General features: G+C 38.8%; 1 protein-coding gene across 1 annotated transcript; it reads left to right on the forward strand.

The window, feature by feature from the left end:
- Positions 1 to 14,438: 14,438 nt before the first annotated feature.
- On the forward strand, positions 14,439 to 16,770 carry foxb1a (forkhead box B1a). Its single transcript, XM_020631352.3, has one exon. The coding sequence runs from the start codon at positions 14,837 to 14,839 to the stop codon at positions 15,776 to 15,778; it is 942 nt and encodes a 313-aa protein (XP_020487008.1). The 5' UTR covers positions 14,439 to 14,836; the 3' UTR covers positions 15,779 to 16,770.
- Positions 16,771 to 18,823: the final 2,053 nt, after the last annotated feature.

The raw sequence follows: 18,823 nt of genomic DNA on the forward strand, positions 1-18,823 counted from the left end.
CTGTGCTTATCCTTAAGAAATTATTCTACTTAAAAAAACACTAAGAAGGTACAACACTTTGGGTTTAACAGCCCAAAAAAAAAAGTACAACAAAAGGATGTTTATGTTTTCCTCTAAAACAGAAGTTTTGTTGTTCAAACTTTTTCCCCCCCATCGCCCTCAGCCTGGTAAATATATTGCCATAAAGCTAATATGTGATGAACAGCGCTGTGGTCGCATCCCCCTCTGGAGATTTTTATTGTCATACATCATATGTAAATTGGGGATAAAGGGATTTTCTTTTCTTTTTTTTGTGTCCCAGCATGAATGTTCATTGTACTAAACACATGCTAGCGATATAAAAATCCCTGCCCCCCACATCCCCTCACCACCAGCCCCCACCCCCCCCCCCCCATCTCCAACCCCAGGCCAAGGGTACACCTTGATGAGTGAAGAGGGAGGCTAATTCAGTCCTCGGGCTTAATTAATCCTATGTCTTGTTTGATGAATGACTACCAAATTGTGCTGTAATAGTGGTATTTTTATGTGTGTATGTGGAGGGGGCTGCAGGAGCAGCATGTTGACACGGGAGCTAGGAGAAAGTCAAAGTCGAGACTTCTGAGCGGCCGGACTTGGGGCTTTGTTTGCAAAGTAGTTGTCCTCTGTGGACAGTTTCAGGCCTGTCCTCTGACGTCAGGCCGGCTGTAGAGACAGAGAGAGAGATGTGCGCTGCAGGGAACATGTGTTTAATATCACTATAGGAGTCGACGGCCTTTGTCTCACGCTGAGTTTGTCCGTTTTGACAAACACGATTTGTTGTTTGTTAATACCCAGAATGCCCTGTAACATTCTTTCTGTTTTGCATGGATTTCTACCTCAGGGGGACAACACATTACAATGATGAATTGTATGTTTGACATTCTAATGAGAGGTGCCTTAACTATTGAAAACCAACTGTTTTTCTTTATAATGATTCTAAATGTGGCACTTAATCGTTTAAGCAAGGTTATATCTGAATGTATGAGGTACCTTCATGTGCCATATGTCTGATTGTAAAGTAAATATAGTTTTATTAGACAATTTTATTGTTATAGGCACACTTCCAGCCGAACTGTAATATAATATAATTATTGTAAAAAGTGCTTAGACATATGATATCGGTTTTCCCACAGATTCATTCAAGACCCCCTGCTTTCCCCCGTTTAATATGAATCCTTGTGTCACTCAGGGCTCTGCTTTAAGTATGCATTGTCCTAACAGGGGTAGCACTCAAAACTAACGATGTCATAAATTTTTGGGGATAATGTGGCAGGTGTAGAGGGGCGCTCTGGCGGGTGGGTTGAGGGTCTGGTGATTTGAGAGGAAGGATGATGAGATTCGGTGGCCCAGCCCAAGCAATGAACTTGATTAAACTAATCTCATCTCTATCAAAGCATCACTGGGATCCCCCTCGTGCCATTATTCATGGCAATGGGATAATTACACTGAAATGCACGGGGCCAGACAGACAGCGCTGTGACATGGACCCTCAGACCTTGGGCGATGTCTCCACTAGTATGTGGCCTGTTCGTTTTAAACACAGATTAATTATGGTCAATGGGATGGCTCGCATCTGTCACTCTTAGTGAGAAAAATGGAAATGATTGCCCTCAAGATGATAAAGGATGTATATTAAGTCATCTGCTAGTTGGAGGTTCAATAGGGATGAATACGATCAGCATTTTAATTTTGACATCAGCACTTTGAGTGTCAGAATAAATGTGGAAAACAGCAGCAGTAGATTTGATCAAATTTGCAGCCATTGTTGCAGAAAACTCACAACACGGTTTCTTTGAACAGATAATGACAAGGAACATCTATATCTACACTTCAACATACTGTGTGTGTGTTTGTGTGTAGGTGTGCATTTGTTATCATCTTAGAGGTCAATTCATCTCAACTGATAATGCTATATTTAGTTTATATACTGCATACTGGGTCAAATAAATCCAGATTTTATGGGTTATTTTTAGCATACATCCAGTGTTCAAATCACTTGGGAAAAAAAAAAAGTATAACATGTATTACAGCATTTACATTGAAGAAAAATACATTTGATAATGTGGCTTTTGTTAACAGTATAAAAGCGTCCATACCTTCTTCTAAAATGATCAAATGTATTCATTTTTATTGGATTTCTGACTTTAATTTTTTGTCATTTTGCCCCTGAGCATGCAGAAAGATATTATCTGTTTCAGCCTGTTTCACTGTATTAAACACTATAGTCCTGTGATTCTTCATACAAATATTGTCTTTATTAAGTCACATTTTTAATTATTAACATAAATAATTAAGTAATGCAATATTTATGTAATCAACTCAGAGGTGTTTGTGGTAAAATGCTTCTACACATCAGCGGTTTATACAATGTGCAATCTTCTCAGGCACTTACAGCGCTTCCTGTCAGTGGATTTTTTTTATTTATAGAGACTGTGATACATAAAATAAAAGTCAGGCCTTTTCCTTTCATTCAGAATGAATATAACCGCAAGCTGCTTAATTGCACAGAGTGTGTTTTAACAGGGTTTGTATCTTTATTTTATTTTTGTTTGGATGACTGCGTCCAACACATGAACGATTAATTTTTGTACAGCAGAGCAGAAAGAGGTGATTTCACTGTTGGACTTTAGGCTTGTAGGTCCCTTACAAGACACACACACAGTCACACACACGCGCACACACACAGATGCACACACACAGTCCCGCACACACAGCCCTGGGGAATACTGGGGGACAACAGGGAGCGATGAACAGACACGAGCCGTAGACACCCAGCCTGTGTAATTATCTCCTGGAGTGTTGTGTGCAGTCAGTGAGCTCTGCTCTGCCACGGTCAGGGCTGTGTGGCCCTCAGTGCTCGTCTGCAGGTTGTTTTTTACCACCACAATGATTGGACTTCTTCCCCTGTAAGCCCCAAGGATGTTTTTCTGCAGTTCAGCCTTTCAACTAAGTCCCAGAGGACTAACATCAAGTCACCAGCAACTGACCGTATCACTTGAAACTAATAAGATTATTTGGTCACATGGTGTTTTAGCTTTCATTTTCTGTCTGCTTTATTTTGAAGTCTCTGTTACCTGAGAACACATTGCTCTGCCGTGAGATTACAGATCAAAATCTGCTCTATATCAAAATGAGACCGTAAAATAAAGGTTTATTATAACAAACTAGGCCGTGCCTTCAGCAGACATGTTTATTTTCTTTTTCAGGGGTTTATATGTTGAATTAAAAGTGCATGTTAATTAACATCCCTTTTCTTTGTGTTGTAATTCTCCATATTTGGATTTGGTCCAAACCAGTAAACATGCTCTCAGATGCAAATGTTTATCGCCGTGTTGTTTGTAATAGTCACCTGTCATTGAACCAGCATTTCATATGCTTTTAACACAACAGTTATAGATTGTAAAAAAATGTATATTTTAACTTTTAATACAAGAAATGTAAAGGGAAGCAACACTTTTAATACAGCCTGTCTCTTATATGTGATAGTTTTGTCATTATTTCTATTTTTACAAAAGGTTTGAGTCACTGTGATCTGGACACACAGCAGCATCCCTGGATTCTGCTGTGGCAAAATCAGTAAAATAAATAATAATTGTATCCAAACAATTTACTCACTAAATGTATTGATTCCATTTATTAAGTTGCCTGAAAAGTTATCATGCATCGCAACTAAAGTTTATTGCAGGAGAAGAGTCTTTTCTTCTTCTATTGTTATCAATAAGTCTAATATTTTTCAGCAAAAAAAAAGTTTGGCAAAACTTGTAACAATATCCTCACAGACCAACACATTTGCTTTTCAAATGTGTGTTAATATTGAACGATGTAATCATGTAACATTCAGTTTGTTTAATACTGAAGCCGTCACTGAATGTTCCACATCATCTGCAGCCATCTTGGTTGTTTACATAAATGATGACGCTTTAACCTAATGTATCTGTACTTTAACTACACTTGCATCCCCCACTTTTTGATTTCCAGTATTGAGCTTAGGTAGGCTACTATGATCAGCCAATGGAATATGTTACAGCTCAATGAATGACGGCTTTCAGACATCTTATGAATAACCTTAAATGGCGCTTTCTGGACTAACTGCGACAATAATGACTTCTTCAATGTCAATGCATAAATTAATAATAACTATATAGATTTGTTTATTTATTCCATTCTGCATAATGAGTGATGCTACAGTACAGTATATTGATAATTAAACGTATGAACTTGACTTAGGCAGGTGTTGAGCATGTCAGAGTATTTTTGGACTGTGTGTGTATTACTTTCATGACTTCAGATACGGATGTGAATTCATCTTCATACACTACCTTTAAGTTTTGACACAAATGAATGTCTAATACACTGCAGTCATATCACATGTGTACAAAGCCCTCACAAGTCTGTCACCAAGTGTCATATTACTGAATTATTATTCCATACAAACACAAAGAGTAGTATCCAGTAAACGGGCAGCTTACTCTTCATTATATGACAGACAGCTATTCATGATGAATTCTCCTCAGCAGTAACAAACATAGTGCTGCTTATGTTTGCTCTTTTTTTGGGGCTGTTTTAAGTGTACTAGATTTTTTTTTTTTTTTTTTTTTTTTTACTTGGATCATGTCCTAAGTAAATCAATATGTCTGTCAAGCCATTAACGGCGTCCTTTCATTCCCCTTTTCTCCATCAATCCACACTAATCCTGATTACACAGTTTAAAACCTTGGCCACATCCCTTACCTTCCAAGGAGATGGGGTAATTAAATTGGTACTTTTTACAAGTCGTACTCAATAAATCTGAATAAATTAACAAGGCATTACTAAGACTGCTACATTAAATTTGCATAGTGTGTTTAATGAATATGCAACTGCAAGTGAAAAGGTCTGCTACTGTGAACTCTTGAAATTAGCATAACTACTTCCAGCATGTTTCTTAAATAATGCTCTCATTTGCACATCACTGAGTTGGCTAATTCTAACTTCAGTCAGTGAAGCCTCATAATTAAGACTCTAGCTTTAATTTTTAATGAAGTTTATGTTACATCAATCCTGACAGTAATGAGAGGGACATGGAAACAAAAAGGCTGCTAATAATTAAACTCACCAACCAGTTTGAGGCGTAGTAATTCCTGAGGAGAAATTACATGACTAATTATTAATTTGATATTCATACCATTCCATGAGCAGAATCACACAACTGTCTGTCCTGGTGCCAGATATGCTGAAATGCAAAATACCCCTTCACTGCCCCCCATGACTGGTAGGTCTCACATGGATTTTAGTGCACAATTAATCATGGTGACACTTGCGATGAAATGCTTTTTATTGGTCCAGATTTATTAGGCTGTATTACCTGAGTTGGTTTAAGGCCTGTTGAAGTCTGCCAGTGAGATGAGGACATAAACAGAGTAATGATTGAATAACAGGGCTGATTTGAGGGCCGTTTAGAACTGCAAATGACTTTCAGCACTTTGATTCAAATAAAAGAAAATAACAACTTACAAAAAAAAAGTTCTTCCAGTAATTACTGTTCACTGTTCCTATTAAAAAAGTTTGATAAATATTCCAAATCTGTGTTTACAAGAGTCCATGACTTAAAACGTCCAGACAACTTTGTACAGCAAGACAGTTTGCATCTCGTAAAATATCTTAATGTAGCCGATACCTTTATCAAGTATTTTTGTAAACAATCTATGCATCTTGTTCATCAGCTGAGTTAATATTCATGTTTTAGTTTTGTGTTACGAGCTAACACCTACTACACATAAAAAAGCTATAGCCCTAACCTGAAGCGTAAAAGAAGACAAGAGAAGGAGATTGACAGGAAGGACTGCTTCGACTTGCTTTATTGTGTTAAATTGTGGGTTGTTGTAAACCCCATAGGGCCACCTTATGGCTGGGGCATTACAGTTTAGTTTTCCTTTTAAATGTATTGATTCATTAAGAACACTCACTACTTTCCACCTGTTGTCCTACTATCCAATCAGGACATACCCCAGAATGTCATGGATAACAATTCATTGCATTGTTACATTACAGTGCTTACTGTTTAAACAAATCAAATGTGTTAGTTTTTAATATAATTAGCTTTTTTGTTTCATGTTATATAATTTATTATTTTAAGGACTTTTTTATATATATTTATATTTGTGTCTTTTGAAGTATAGATTGACAGATAGACGTTCTTATTGAATGATAAATTGTAATTTATGTATACATTACTATTAATAGAAAGTATCAAAATAGGTGTTGAGAATATGACCATGACTGGGAGATTAGTAATCAGATATCTGCACCAGCTCTTTGTCTTCATTTTCAGCAGAATTTCTCTCCACCATGCTTATCGTTCCATCTGAGTTGTAATGACAGCGAGCTATTGTGCTGAAAGTTAATTATTTGGGGTTGTAATAGCTTTGGTTTAGACAGGGGAGCCGAGCATTTCCCCAGCTGATAAAGCTGTTAATACTCAGTCTGTGCCCACAGTAGCTGTGACAGATAAAGATTCTCCCTGGCATGCAGCGCTACTTGACATTTCATAGGATCCTTCCAGGTCTTCTCCATCAGTGCATTGTAATAGCATAAACCTCAAGTCTTGATTACATTTGTTTGATAGAAATGTAATTGCATTGTCCTGTGTGCATGCAGCCTGTGTGTATTTCCCACATTTAATTCAAATGCTTTGTCACAGATGGAGTACTTGTACAGGTCAGAGTCAACAACATTATTTTCAAGTGCAGACTCTTGAGGGTCTAGTAATCAACATTGCAGTTCATCAGTGCTATTCCTAATATCCTTCAGAAACAAATCTTCATATCTATCAGCTACAATGCTGCTTCAAGGACCCTTAAACAACAGGAAATCAGACACATAAATACATATTTTTTCTCCAGATATTAGCCATGCTTCCCAGGGTCCTTGGCCACCAGCTCGCTTGTTGCATCCTCACAGTGACAGAGTCAGAGTGGTCTGGTGGAATAGTAATGCCGAGTCAGCACTGCATGTGCCCTGTGTTATGAGCACACTTTTATAGACACACAAACATTCAAGCAGTGCCTTAATTAATATGAAAATATCCTTCTGCTGGGCTGTTTCCTGTGCCCTTTTGATTAGCCGTGGATTAACAGGACCTTTATGTTTTCCTCACTGCACTCTTGTTTTCAGCACAGGTTAGCTCCACTATTACTAAACAAATGAATCAGTGCCTGGAACTGTGTCATGCATATTACCTTTCAGCAGGAGGCACATTGAGCTGGTCAACCATAAAGGAGCGGTGCCACAGTGCTTGTTTGCGTTTCCTCTTTAAAGCTCTCTGTGATTTAGTGGGAGGCCTGTTTATGCTTAGCAATGCAAATTCGTCTTCTTACAGCAGCATATATCACACACCAATTAATATGTATCAATAGAGGTGGCACTTGGTGATTGGTCATTGTGTTAGTCACCCATGAGCAAAGGACTGAACACTGCTTTGGTTTACTGCAGCTCCGTCTTGTAAAATGCTAATTAGGGACGCAGGATAATATCAGCATATGGTCAGTATTGGCCAAGGCTTTAAGATAAAATACTGGCGTTTCTGCTAATGTGACAGGCTGATAAGATGACTCTTTGTGTCTTTTATTACCCTCCGATACTGTTTGTGCCTTATTTGTAGTAGATAGGAGAGAGTTCACCCCTGGCGGCTTGGCAAATGAAGCTGTTAAAGCTATTTTCAGTGATGGCTGGTTCATTATTCTCCAGAGGGGGAGCAATTTCCACCATTGGAACCAGAAGTACATTTGTTTTTGTTAGCTTGATGCTAAAACAAAAGTCAAAAGTCGGTTGCCTGTGGGCTGAATGAATTTAGCCTAAAGGATCAGCAAATCAAGGGGGCGTGTCACGACACCTGTCACTCATAGTGAAGGACACTACAGTTGTTGGGCTGTCAAAAATAATCCATTTAGAGATTTATTTCATGTTTTTCTTGTACGTATAGGTTTGATAGCTACTGTTTTTTTTTTTATTAGTCAATTTATTGAACATGTTTAGATAAAACAAACACAAAATAATACTATAGGTTATATGAGAGTGTATAACAATCTATTTTAAGTTATTTAAAGATTCATTTAATCTGTATTATAAAAGAAATGGAGGGCTAGCTCTACTAGCTCATTTATACCATCCATTCCTGCCTATGATAATGTGATAAGTCTGCTACAGGAGGACATTGGCTCTGTCTGCAGTGGAATAAACTATCAAATATCTGCATATCATTAAACTTCAATGTTTGGAAAATATTGATTTACTGTAACTTCAAAATAAAGCTCATCCCAATTTAAGGTCCAGAACCTATTGCAAGCCCGATAGTGTTGCTGCACATTTTGACATATAAAGGCAGCTCTCCAGATTTAGTGTTGATTTGTTTGCAGATTAAAAACATATAAAACCTGTGAGCCTCCCACTTTCTGGTGTGAGCTTACAATTTTATAGCCTTTCCCGTCTTTGATGTGCACGAGTTTTGTTTTTTAAAGAATTAAAGGGCCGTCTAGTTTTGACCCCTGTCCCAAATAAAGGCAGGATCATTTAATAGACTGAAGGAAATAAAAGACTGGGCTATTAACAGACGTTTCCGGTGTTAGACATCAGCAGAAATATAGTATCATGCAGCTCCATTCAAAATACTAAGTGACATAACAGTGCAGGTCATGCCCTTATGTATAAAATGAGAGCCACCTCGGAGATGTAGGTCAGAAAGAGCAAAGCTGTTTACGAGTTGTTAACTGGATGTCCACACATGGATTATGTTTGCAAACTTTTTTTTTTCATATCTTCTATCTGTTCATTCTGTTACCTTCCCTGTGGGTGTCACCAGCATCAGCCGTGTGTTTTTTGTTTATGTGTGTTGTAAACACTCCTGTATTGTTATTGTGTATTGTGTTGTTCTGGTCTTTGGCTCTGTTCGCCGTCCTTGGAGACGGGAGCATTTCCCTGATGTATAAGATGAAAGACAGAACAAAAAAATGCCCCTCATTCGGTCCCAGTTGGTTAAGTGTGTTCTGATCACTGCCAAGGTCTGGATGAACATGAGCCCCACACAAACACACACACACACACACACACATAAAGGCACAAAGGACCATGCCTTCCAACCACACACACTTAAAACTCAAAAGAATTTGCCTTCGTTAGACGTGTTGCACCCTAAGCCCCAGAGGAGAGACGTGTTGGAGGTGTTGCCGGGGACATTTCTAACAAACAGCAATGTCAACTTTCTGTGAATTGATCCTGGAGTTCAAAGCTTTTTATCCTCTGCTTTCCCCCTCCTCACAAACTTTTAATTAATTTGGCACACAGTTAAATGAAAAGTAACTGTTTTCTTTCATAATGTATTAGCATGGTTACAATGACAACATAAAAGAAAACACAAAGGAAAGGTGACAGGTTTAAGGTTAAATCTACATTGACCTCTAGCTGTAATTTCACTTTAAGAAGCCCCATGTATTGATCCAGCCCGGGCGTCATAGATCACCTGTCACATCACATTTCAAGGGAGTATTAGCTGTAAAATTCTCTCTTTCTATCCAATAATGTAACTTCTTTCTTTGATCTTCTCCTCTTTGTGAATCTGCACAGATTCATGCATCTCAGATCTCTCCACCTTGACTTGTCTCTTTGCGAGAGGTTACTCTTTGAGTGCGATACAACTATGTTAATGTATACTCCCTTTTTTTTTGCATAATAGCTCTTTAATCTTCACTCTTCAAGGTGGAAGTTCACACTTCTGTTGAGGTTGTTGTTAATATATTATGAACTCATAGCTGTATATTGCATTATTCTCTCGTTCTTTTTCAAAAGTATGTACAGAAACCGAGGATTTCTGTTGTTATTTTTATGAACCTAGCTCATTATACTGTAATACATGTAGTAGATAAGGCTTTTTGCATTTTCCTTTCAATATTGAATTGGACTCTGTCACATTGTTATTCTATTCCCCCCCTCCTCTTCCACACATTTACAATTTTCTGACTGTTACGCCATCTTTGAAGTCACTTTCTTCTTCTTGCTCGTTGCCCCCTTCTCTTTGTATCTGTCAGTCTGCTATAAGTACGGTGTGTAGTTTAACAGGATGATTTGTTGACCCCGGAGTCGTCTGTCACCAAAAGCTTGAGGATAAAATGAGAGAGTGAGCGACACTGTCTTGTCTGTAATGAATTATGCAGGGGGGGGTCAGAGGCCTCTGTTGTGGTTACGGTCCACAGCACAAACACGGACCTCAGGTAGTGCTCTCATCAGTCCTGCTGTTTCCCACCATATGGAGTCAATGAACTGGGACACCCTCCTACACAGACCCACACACGTACACACACACACACACACACACACACACACACACACACTGTCCTAATGTACGCATTCACATGTGCCTGCAGACAAAAGTTCATCACAATCAGTGCATTGAGGGAGAAATATGTTTATTTTAAAATTCTGCAAATAGACCAATCATGATAAAAAAAATATTAGCCTATTATATCTTTAAATCATAATTGGATAAATCGATATTGATGCACACACACACACACACACACACACACACACACACACACACACACACACACACACCATAACAGGATTTATATGTGCCTGTGGGGAAAAACAGTGATACAGTAGATATCAGAAGTTCTAAATACGTCTACAATGTTGTCTACAATTTTCTATGCGACCCTTCAAAATAAAAGTCAGTATAAGTCATAGATAGATATAGCGTATAGTATCTTATTATATTGTATGGTATTGTATCATTAACCTGTCCTTATCTAATGGTCACAGAGTGAATCTGCTGATGAGGAAAACAGTGCTAAAAATAAAATAAAAAATAAAATGCTATTTTTAAATATCCTGAGTGTTCTTCACAAAAACATAAATATTCGGGTTTTTTTTTTCTCATGTCTTTTAGTGTTTACAAGGATGAAAGATTCCCAGACAAATTGAATCACAAGTTCCCGCCTCTGTACAATTGAGATATCTGATACAGACGATGGGCCGTATAATGAATGCCTAATTTATGTAATTAGACCATTAAGCATAATCCGAACATATGTTGTAAATGCCCGGAGGTCTTCTTGCAGGTACTCCCTCTGATGTCACCAGCATGCTAATGGAGGGGCCTGATGGGAGGACTCTAATCCAGCTCTTTGATAAAATAAACAATAGCCTACATATTCATTGTATTGTGATTTTTACCTCTCTTTTTTTTATATCTCTGAGCTACAGAATAAATTCAGAATTTATATTTCTTATTAAAAAAAAAAAAAGCAAAGGAGGGGGGACATGAAGATGGCCTTTAAGTAGTGTGGGTATCCCGTCATATCTGCTAAATTTGCCATTGAGGAGGCTGTGGTGAGAGCCCTCTGTCTGCTAATTAATTGTCACTCCGCTGAATATTCATACCTTCTCATCAGCGCGTCCTTAATTGCACCGTAAAGCATCTCTTGGGGCTGAAATCACCGCGGACTTCATTAGCAGCGCAGGGCTAGTGGATGTTTTAGAGTCTGCAGACAGCAAACTATATGTACCTGCTTATACATCGTGAGCATGTGTTTAACACATGCAGGGGACAGGTAGCTCACAAATCCATTTAAACTTGCAGGATAATCCAAGAAAAATGTGAATTATTCAAATAGAAAATATTAGAAATAATAGCCAACTCATAATCCACCTGAAATAATATTTGAAATATTTATGAATAATTGTTCTAGCGATTACTTTTGTATTTATAGGTTGATTGGTTACCGACATTTTCTATGCATTGCTTGTAATCAGAAATATATTTACCTATGAATAAGATTTAAAATAAAATGATGAGTCATTTTAAATCAAAATACAAAACATTTGAATTTGTCGTCCAAAAAAGTAGAGTCAGAACACTGGAATAAGACATTTGATCTAAATAGAAAATGTGTTATTTTTAGTAATTGATCTGTGTTTAAAATGTAGTTAATCCTTTGATTATTTGTTTTATGATAATAAGCATCACCATCCGCTTTAACTTTCTCTTAATCGCTCCTTGAAAGGCAAGGGTTTTTTTTCTCTCTCCCTCCGCAGGTCTGGGTGGCAGCAGATCTCAACTCGATTCACTGTGACAATATTGTTTGGCTATCATTCGCTGCTTTAAGCTGAATGGCATCGATCCTCTTTTAACAACATTTGTTTCCTATTGTGTTGGGGGGAGGGGGGGTGCAGCAGAGGAGGGCAGACGTGTGAAAGTGGCTGTTTGATTCTCTTTTTCATCCCCATGACCTCAGCTTTTGTGTCTCATCACCCTGGGAATGTCACGCCTCACTACTCTACTTTAAGATGTTTCAGAAAGTGCCCTTTGTTTTCGCTCCTCTCTTTTTTTTTTTTTTTTAAAGCTCACACAAAATTGTTCTTGGTCCCCCTTCGCGTTATAAAGGATACTTCAGGCTGAGGCACGGTTCACAAGTGCAATGCAATTTGGCTTATCCCAACCTTTGTTCGCGCTTCTACAAATGACCAAACATAGTGCAGACTTGATCTACTGCTGCTTGAACTCCGGAGTTTGGGAGCGGCTAAAAAAAACCCCTATTCAGATTCAGAGTCATGGTGGTATTTTCACTGTGTGCATTGGACGGAGACAAAAGGGCCTACCAATATCCCATAACCCTGTAGCTCAAAAAGCCACACCGTCTGTGTGTGAGAGGAGAGAAGAAGAAGAAAAAACTCTTATGCTGCTCTGTGGCTGGTTAATTCGAGTGTTGTAGGTTAACGTGCAACATACAAACTGGTTTGCAAAAAAAAAGTTATAAAACAAGAAAAAATAAATTCGAAAAATGTAGTATTTCAAGAAGAAAACGAACATTTGTAATCGTGCGTAAAATGGCACGTATATAGTTTAATTTAAATAGCTCTTATTACTAACATTTCACAATCATAAACAAATAAACAAATCTTTGAGTTACAAATTCGGAGTGATTCTAACTTCTTTGTACATATTAACCCGGGTGAGAGCCACTCATATGATACGTGTTGAATGAATGAATGGATGGATTGATGAATGGGGTAGATGTCACAAGATGTTTGGCACTTGGCAGTGTGTTGTCATTATCCGCGGTGTGTGAGATGAGTCGACCGGGCCACTTCCTTTTGGACTGAACCTTTTGAGCTGAACATTAATGTGAGATGACAGGTGTTAAAAGGCACTCTGCGGGAACACAAAGTGAAACTGCACGCTGCAAGTTTCAGACACCGGACACATTAACAAAAAGACTTTTCTTGATTTATTTAATTTTTCTAGATTTAAAAAAAAAAAAAATCCCCAATTTATTTGAAAATATATGGCATATTTGGAGCATTTGGATGGCATTAGTGTCTTTATTTGTTCTTCTTCGTTTGTTTAACAGTCCTAATGCAGCATTGAGGACTCTCTCCTCTGCAGCCTGTTCAGGTTTTCTGGGTGAAAATAGCTCAGTGTCCCCCCGCAATGCGATTCTTTTCGTAATCCGTCAGACTGGTGATGGGGTGCATTGTGGATTTATGGGGGGAAATTAGCATAAATTATGAGCAAATCTGCGTGTGCGTGTGTGTGGTCCCTGGCATTGCAAACCCTCCAAGCGGAAAAGGTGGCCCTGGCCAAAAGCTTGAATGGCAATAGCTCAAAATAGGCTTCCCATTTGGTTTTCACATTCATATAATTGACTTATGGATATTTTATACAGTTTTCAGCACACCATCCTCAAGGGTTTATTTGCATTTGTGAAGTACTCTGGAATCTTCTTTACATAAACACAATAGACCTGGACGCCTCATGAAGTTTCAGTTTGGATAACGTTGTTTGTATTGTGTTGATGTTTTCATATCGTTACTTCCTTTGCTCAGCTACAAACTTACTCATGCAGGTGAATTATTTTGCATCGCATTTTATAAACAAAAAATGAGTAGATTCAGAGAAAAAAATGCATTTCTGTCCCTAAAATAAGACGTATTTAAAAATATATAGTATATATTTTCGGACTCATTAGTTTCAGCATGCAAAACAGTTTTTGGAACACTACTCTTCACAACATAACTTCAAAAATAAGACAATTTTTAAACCTCCGTTTTAGAGCACATATACCTTAGCATAAATACAGTTAGACTTAACTTTATGAGCGATTTCCTAAAATGCCAAATACATTAAATGTCCATTCACAGTCCATATCTACCCGTGAATTAACCGTAAAAGTCCGCTGAAGAAGCATTAGCGCATACCTTCACACACTGAGTGCCATCGCAGTTCAATTCCGGTTGTCGAGCCTTTTCACCCCTTTTTCTGTCTTCAAATGGAAATGATTTCCATTGGCCCAAGGTGTCCATGTAAATAGGTGTAAATGAAACCAGATTATGCCTTCCTCCCAGCCGCCCCCCCCGCCCCCCCTCCTCCCATGGCAATTGTCATGTGATAGCAAAGAGGTGGCACATTAATGGAGCGCCTCTACAGGGGTCTTTTCTGCTCATGTCACTACATAAAACTATCAGATGGTTAGAGGAAGGCCATGTAGGCAGCCACTTAGCTCGTCTTACCGAGGACGCCAAAAGAAGTCTATTCAGCTCTGCTAGCAGGACAAGCTGACTTACTTTGCGAGAAAGACTTAGAGCAGCCGTCATTCCATAAATGTACACCGCCCGCCCGCCTGCTCACCGCAGAGACGCGCAGCCTGGCTCTTTTACGCACGACTCAACGCCAGCTTTTGCCTGCTTTTAAACTTTCCTCAGTGGCTGTTTTCATGAAGAGCGACCAGCCTTCGCCAAGGAATTAAAGAGGGACTACTTTTTATTGATTTTTCTGAAAATATCGAGGATGCCTCGTCCGGGGAGAAACACGTACAGCGATCAGAAGCCTCCTTACTCCTACATCTCCCTCACTGCCATGGCGATCCAGAGCTGCCCGGAGAAGATGCTGCCTCTAAGTGAAATTTACAAGTTCATCATGGATAGATTCCCGTACTATAGAGAAAACACTCAGCGGTGGCAGAATTCCCTGCGCCACAACCTGTCCTTCAACGACTGTTTCATCAAAATCCCCCGGCGTCCGGATCAGCCAGGTAAGGGCAGCTTCTGGGCTCTGCACCCCAGCTGCGGGGACATGTTTGAAAATGGAAGTTTCCTGAGACGCCGCAAAAGGTTCAAACTGTTGATGTCAGCCGATCACTTGGCTCCCAGTAAGCAGTCAGATGCTGCGCATTACCTCCAGCAGCAAGCCAAACTGAGGCTGAGCGCCCTGGCAGCCACCGGAACGCACCTGCCCCAGATGTCAACCTACAACCTCGGAGTGACTCAGACGTCAACTTTCAAGCACCCGTTCGCCATCGAGAACATCATCGCCAGAGAGTACAAGGTCCCGGGCAGTCTGGCCTTCTCCACCATGCAGTCCATGTCTGCCGGGTACCCGCTGCACAATCAGCTGACCACAGCCTGGCCCCACATGTACAACACCAGCATGATTGACACTGTCGCTCCAATCTCCATGGCGAGCAGCGACTACAGTGCGTACGGCATGCCCATCAAGTCCTTGTGCCACGGGGGACAGTCCTTACCCGCGATTCCGGTTCCCATCAAGCCCACCCCGACCTCCATGGCGGGCTTCTCGGCGTTACCTCCACACATCCCCGCGTTTCTATCAAACTCTCCGCAGTCTCTGAGCCCGACGTCCCCACAGACAGCGACTAGCCAAAGCAGCCCAGCCACCCCGAGCGAGACTCTGACGAGCCCGTCCACACTGCAGTCTGTGGCTGTGCACTGACCACATAAACTGGCCCACTATTAAAAAAAAAAAGAAAAAAAAAAAGAACTGCTGGCTGGCTCCCAGGCCCTGTTTATTGATCCCAAAGTTTATATTTTCTGTCGTCGGAAACTATCAAGGCGAGTTGCAGTTGCATATCGATTTATTTGTGTATGTGTTGAATGTGTCGCTTTAATAAATCGTGTCATAAAAGTCCAGCACAGAATCGCACAGCGAAGTATTGCTCTTGAAAATATAAATTATTTGATAGTTCTATTTTCAGTTGATTGTGACATGTGAGTGTTGGAAGTGGAGCCACAGAGTCAGTTTGTTTTTGGCACCATCGACTCTGCTTTGCTTCTAATTCCCGTGGCAGATTTGTTCATTTTGTTTTAGTCTGATGAAAAAAAAAGCAAATCGTTTGCACCGTTTCTGTGTGACCCCTGTAATGTCAATGAAATAACGAGGCAATGGTTTCTGTGTTTTTGTTTGCTTTTAAGACTGGAACCATGGAGGAGGGGGGAAAACCAAATAGGAATAGGATTTAGATTTGTTCTTATACCATCCCTGGAAAAAAACGAGAGAGCAAACTGGAACTCTTTTCTAAGTGGAAAAAGTATTGTGAGATGTCCTCAAAATGCAAGATGTGAATATTGCAAATAACTGATACTGAAATGTTGTAAAATGCACTTTTTAGTTTTATGTTTTAGATATCTATTTTCCAGAAAATCTTCTGTGAAGCATTTAATTTAAAAGGCTGTGGTGACCATGTGTATCAGATGCTGTAAATTTGTACTTTTTTTTTTTTTTTAGGTTAAAGCATGCATTCTAAAAACAATTTGTGTTGTTACTGTTGCTGTTATTGTTGTTGTTTTGTTTGTTTTCTTATTTTTTGCAAGCATGCGTGCTTTGGAAAACAAATGTTCAAACAGTCTGCAATGAATTGGATAAAAAAAAAAAAAACTGGTCATCGAATTTATTTTCTCATTAAAAGTGAAGTAAACAATCAACAATGTTTCTGGAGAGTCAATCAGAGAAGTCAAATTATTGTTGGTTCTGTTGTTGTGGTTATTATTAGTGTGAGAAATGTGGATGAGTCATTATTTCAAGGAACATATTTTTAAATGATCACTCTGTTGCTTCAACCATTTAATAATAATTATAATAATATTAGTAATAATAATAATAAAGGTTTTCTGGTAGGACCTGTATGATTTCAGAGTGTGGGGTCTGCAGAGCGTCAGTGTGCACAGAATGGATGGTGCAGTGCATTAGGATGCATGGAGCTGCGATGCCATGGTCACAGCGCAGACAACTGAGCTCATTCATCAAGCTGCTGGCTATACACAATAAATCCCAACAATAAACATTTAAAGAAGCTGCACACACATTCATATTGTTGCTTTTCTTTTAGGAAAGATTCAATAGGTGGAACGTTTTTTTTCTCTCTCTCCCATTTAGAATTGACTGAAACTGTCTCGATGTTATTTTGCGAATGAACAAAATGCAACAGGTTTAGAAACGGAAGGACTCCAAAGATGCAAAACATTTTTTTTTCTTCATTATTCGATTCGACTCAGAATACCTTCAATACAAAAAATAACGTTATTTCTCTTCCCTCTCTATAGCAGCAGCCCGTCGCAGGGTATTAAACAAATACATTAGAATTCCGTCACTTTATGCAATCGAGTAGATCAAATAAAGGCTCTCGGGCCACTTCATTCGCCCTCATTCACTTGAATTGAAAGTGCAAAGAATAGCAAAGTTAGACTGGGCCACCAATGTAGATTTAGCCTTTTTTCAGCGAGACAAAAAGACTGATTTTTCACAAACACATTGCTGACTGGGGAACTAGGAAACGAGCTGCAAGACCCTTTTGGAATTTAAATCCACCCCTCCCCCACGGACTGTTTGGACAACACTGTTAGTTTTTTTTTCTTTCCTCCCCACTTTGTGCCATTTGTGTGTGTAACATTTATTCTGACTCTGAAAGATTAAATTAAACTCCAAGGTCGGATTACACGCTTTTTTTAAGGAAAGGAAATCTGGCTGGTCGTTAGAATTACATTAAACACATATATTTTTTTTCTATTCTTTATGGAGCATACAAAAGCAACTTAATCCCCCTATTTCAATACATAAAATATATAGAGAATTTTCACTCCACATTAAGCCTAAGTGATATTTTCCTTGAAAAAAAAAAGCGTACTTAAATGATGTGCTACATACAGTATATAGTTGAATGTTTAAATTATATAAAAATAATCCTAAAATGTTAAATGTATAAGTTTAACCAAAATGTTTAATTTGATGTAATTATAGGAAATATTGCACATACAAGTATCATGCAGTACGTTTTTTTCTTCATATTTTTTTTATGGCTGTTGCAAGCAAATTACTGAAATGTTGCAAATTTTTTCCAGTCTCCAAAAACTTATTTAGGGTGTTGTGTGGCTTGCACCTGGTTCCATTACCAATGTAGAGAAACCCTCTAATATTTACTTGCTTTTTCCCCCAAAAAAGTAATTACATTTAACCCCTTAAGTGTCACTGCCATAACATTCATGAGGCAGGTGCTGGATAAAAATAAATAAATAAAGACACACACACACACACACACACACACACACACACAAAACTAGATTAGACATGAGCCAATCATCTCTGACTCCCAGCACTTTTGAAATTAAAACTATTTTTTAACTATTCTGAAATTATGAGCAATTTAATCACACACTCACCCTAACATCAAACACTTGAGCTTTTCTCTCCTCTTGTAATACAAATACAATCTGTCCCTGTTCTTTCAGTCTATTACTGAGACATTATTTCCTCAGTTCAGTAGCATCAGAATGAACTCAGTTGTATAATCCTCGTCTGACTGCATCGTCCTTGTTCTCTCCACTAGGTTCCACTTAGACAAAGAAGAAGGTCATCTCAGGCAGGGGATGAAATATAGACCACATGCAAAACCTCAATGTTGTAGTTTAATTAAAATAATTCATTAAAGTGGAGGCCCTGGGTAATTAGCATGTATTATTTATGATTTGCTTAATGCATGCAGGC

The sequence above is a fragment of the Labrus bergylta genome, chromosome 7 (genome assembly GCF_963930695.1).
Source record: "Labrus bergylta chromosome 7, fLabBer1.1, whole genome shotgun sequence".
Classification (NCBI taxonomy): Eukaryota; Metazoa; Chordata; class Actinopteri; order Labriformes; family Labridae; genus Labrus; species Labrus bergylta.

Excerpts from the sequence above, each read along its gene's own strand:
- foxb1a (XM_020631352.3), top strand. The coding sequence starts at position 14,837 with ATGCCTCGTCCGGGGAGAAACACGTACAGCGATCAGAAGCCTCCTTAC.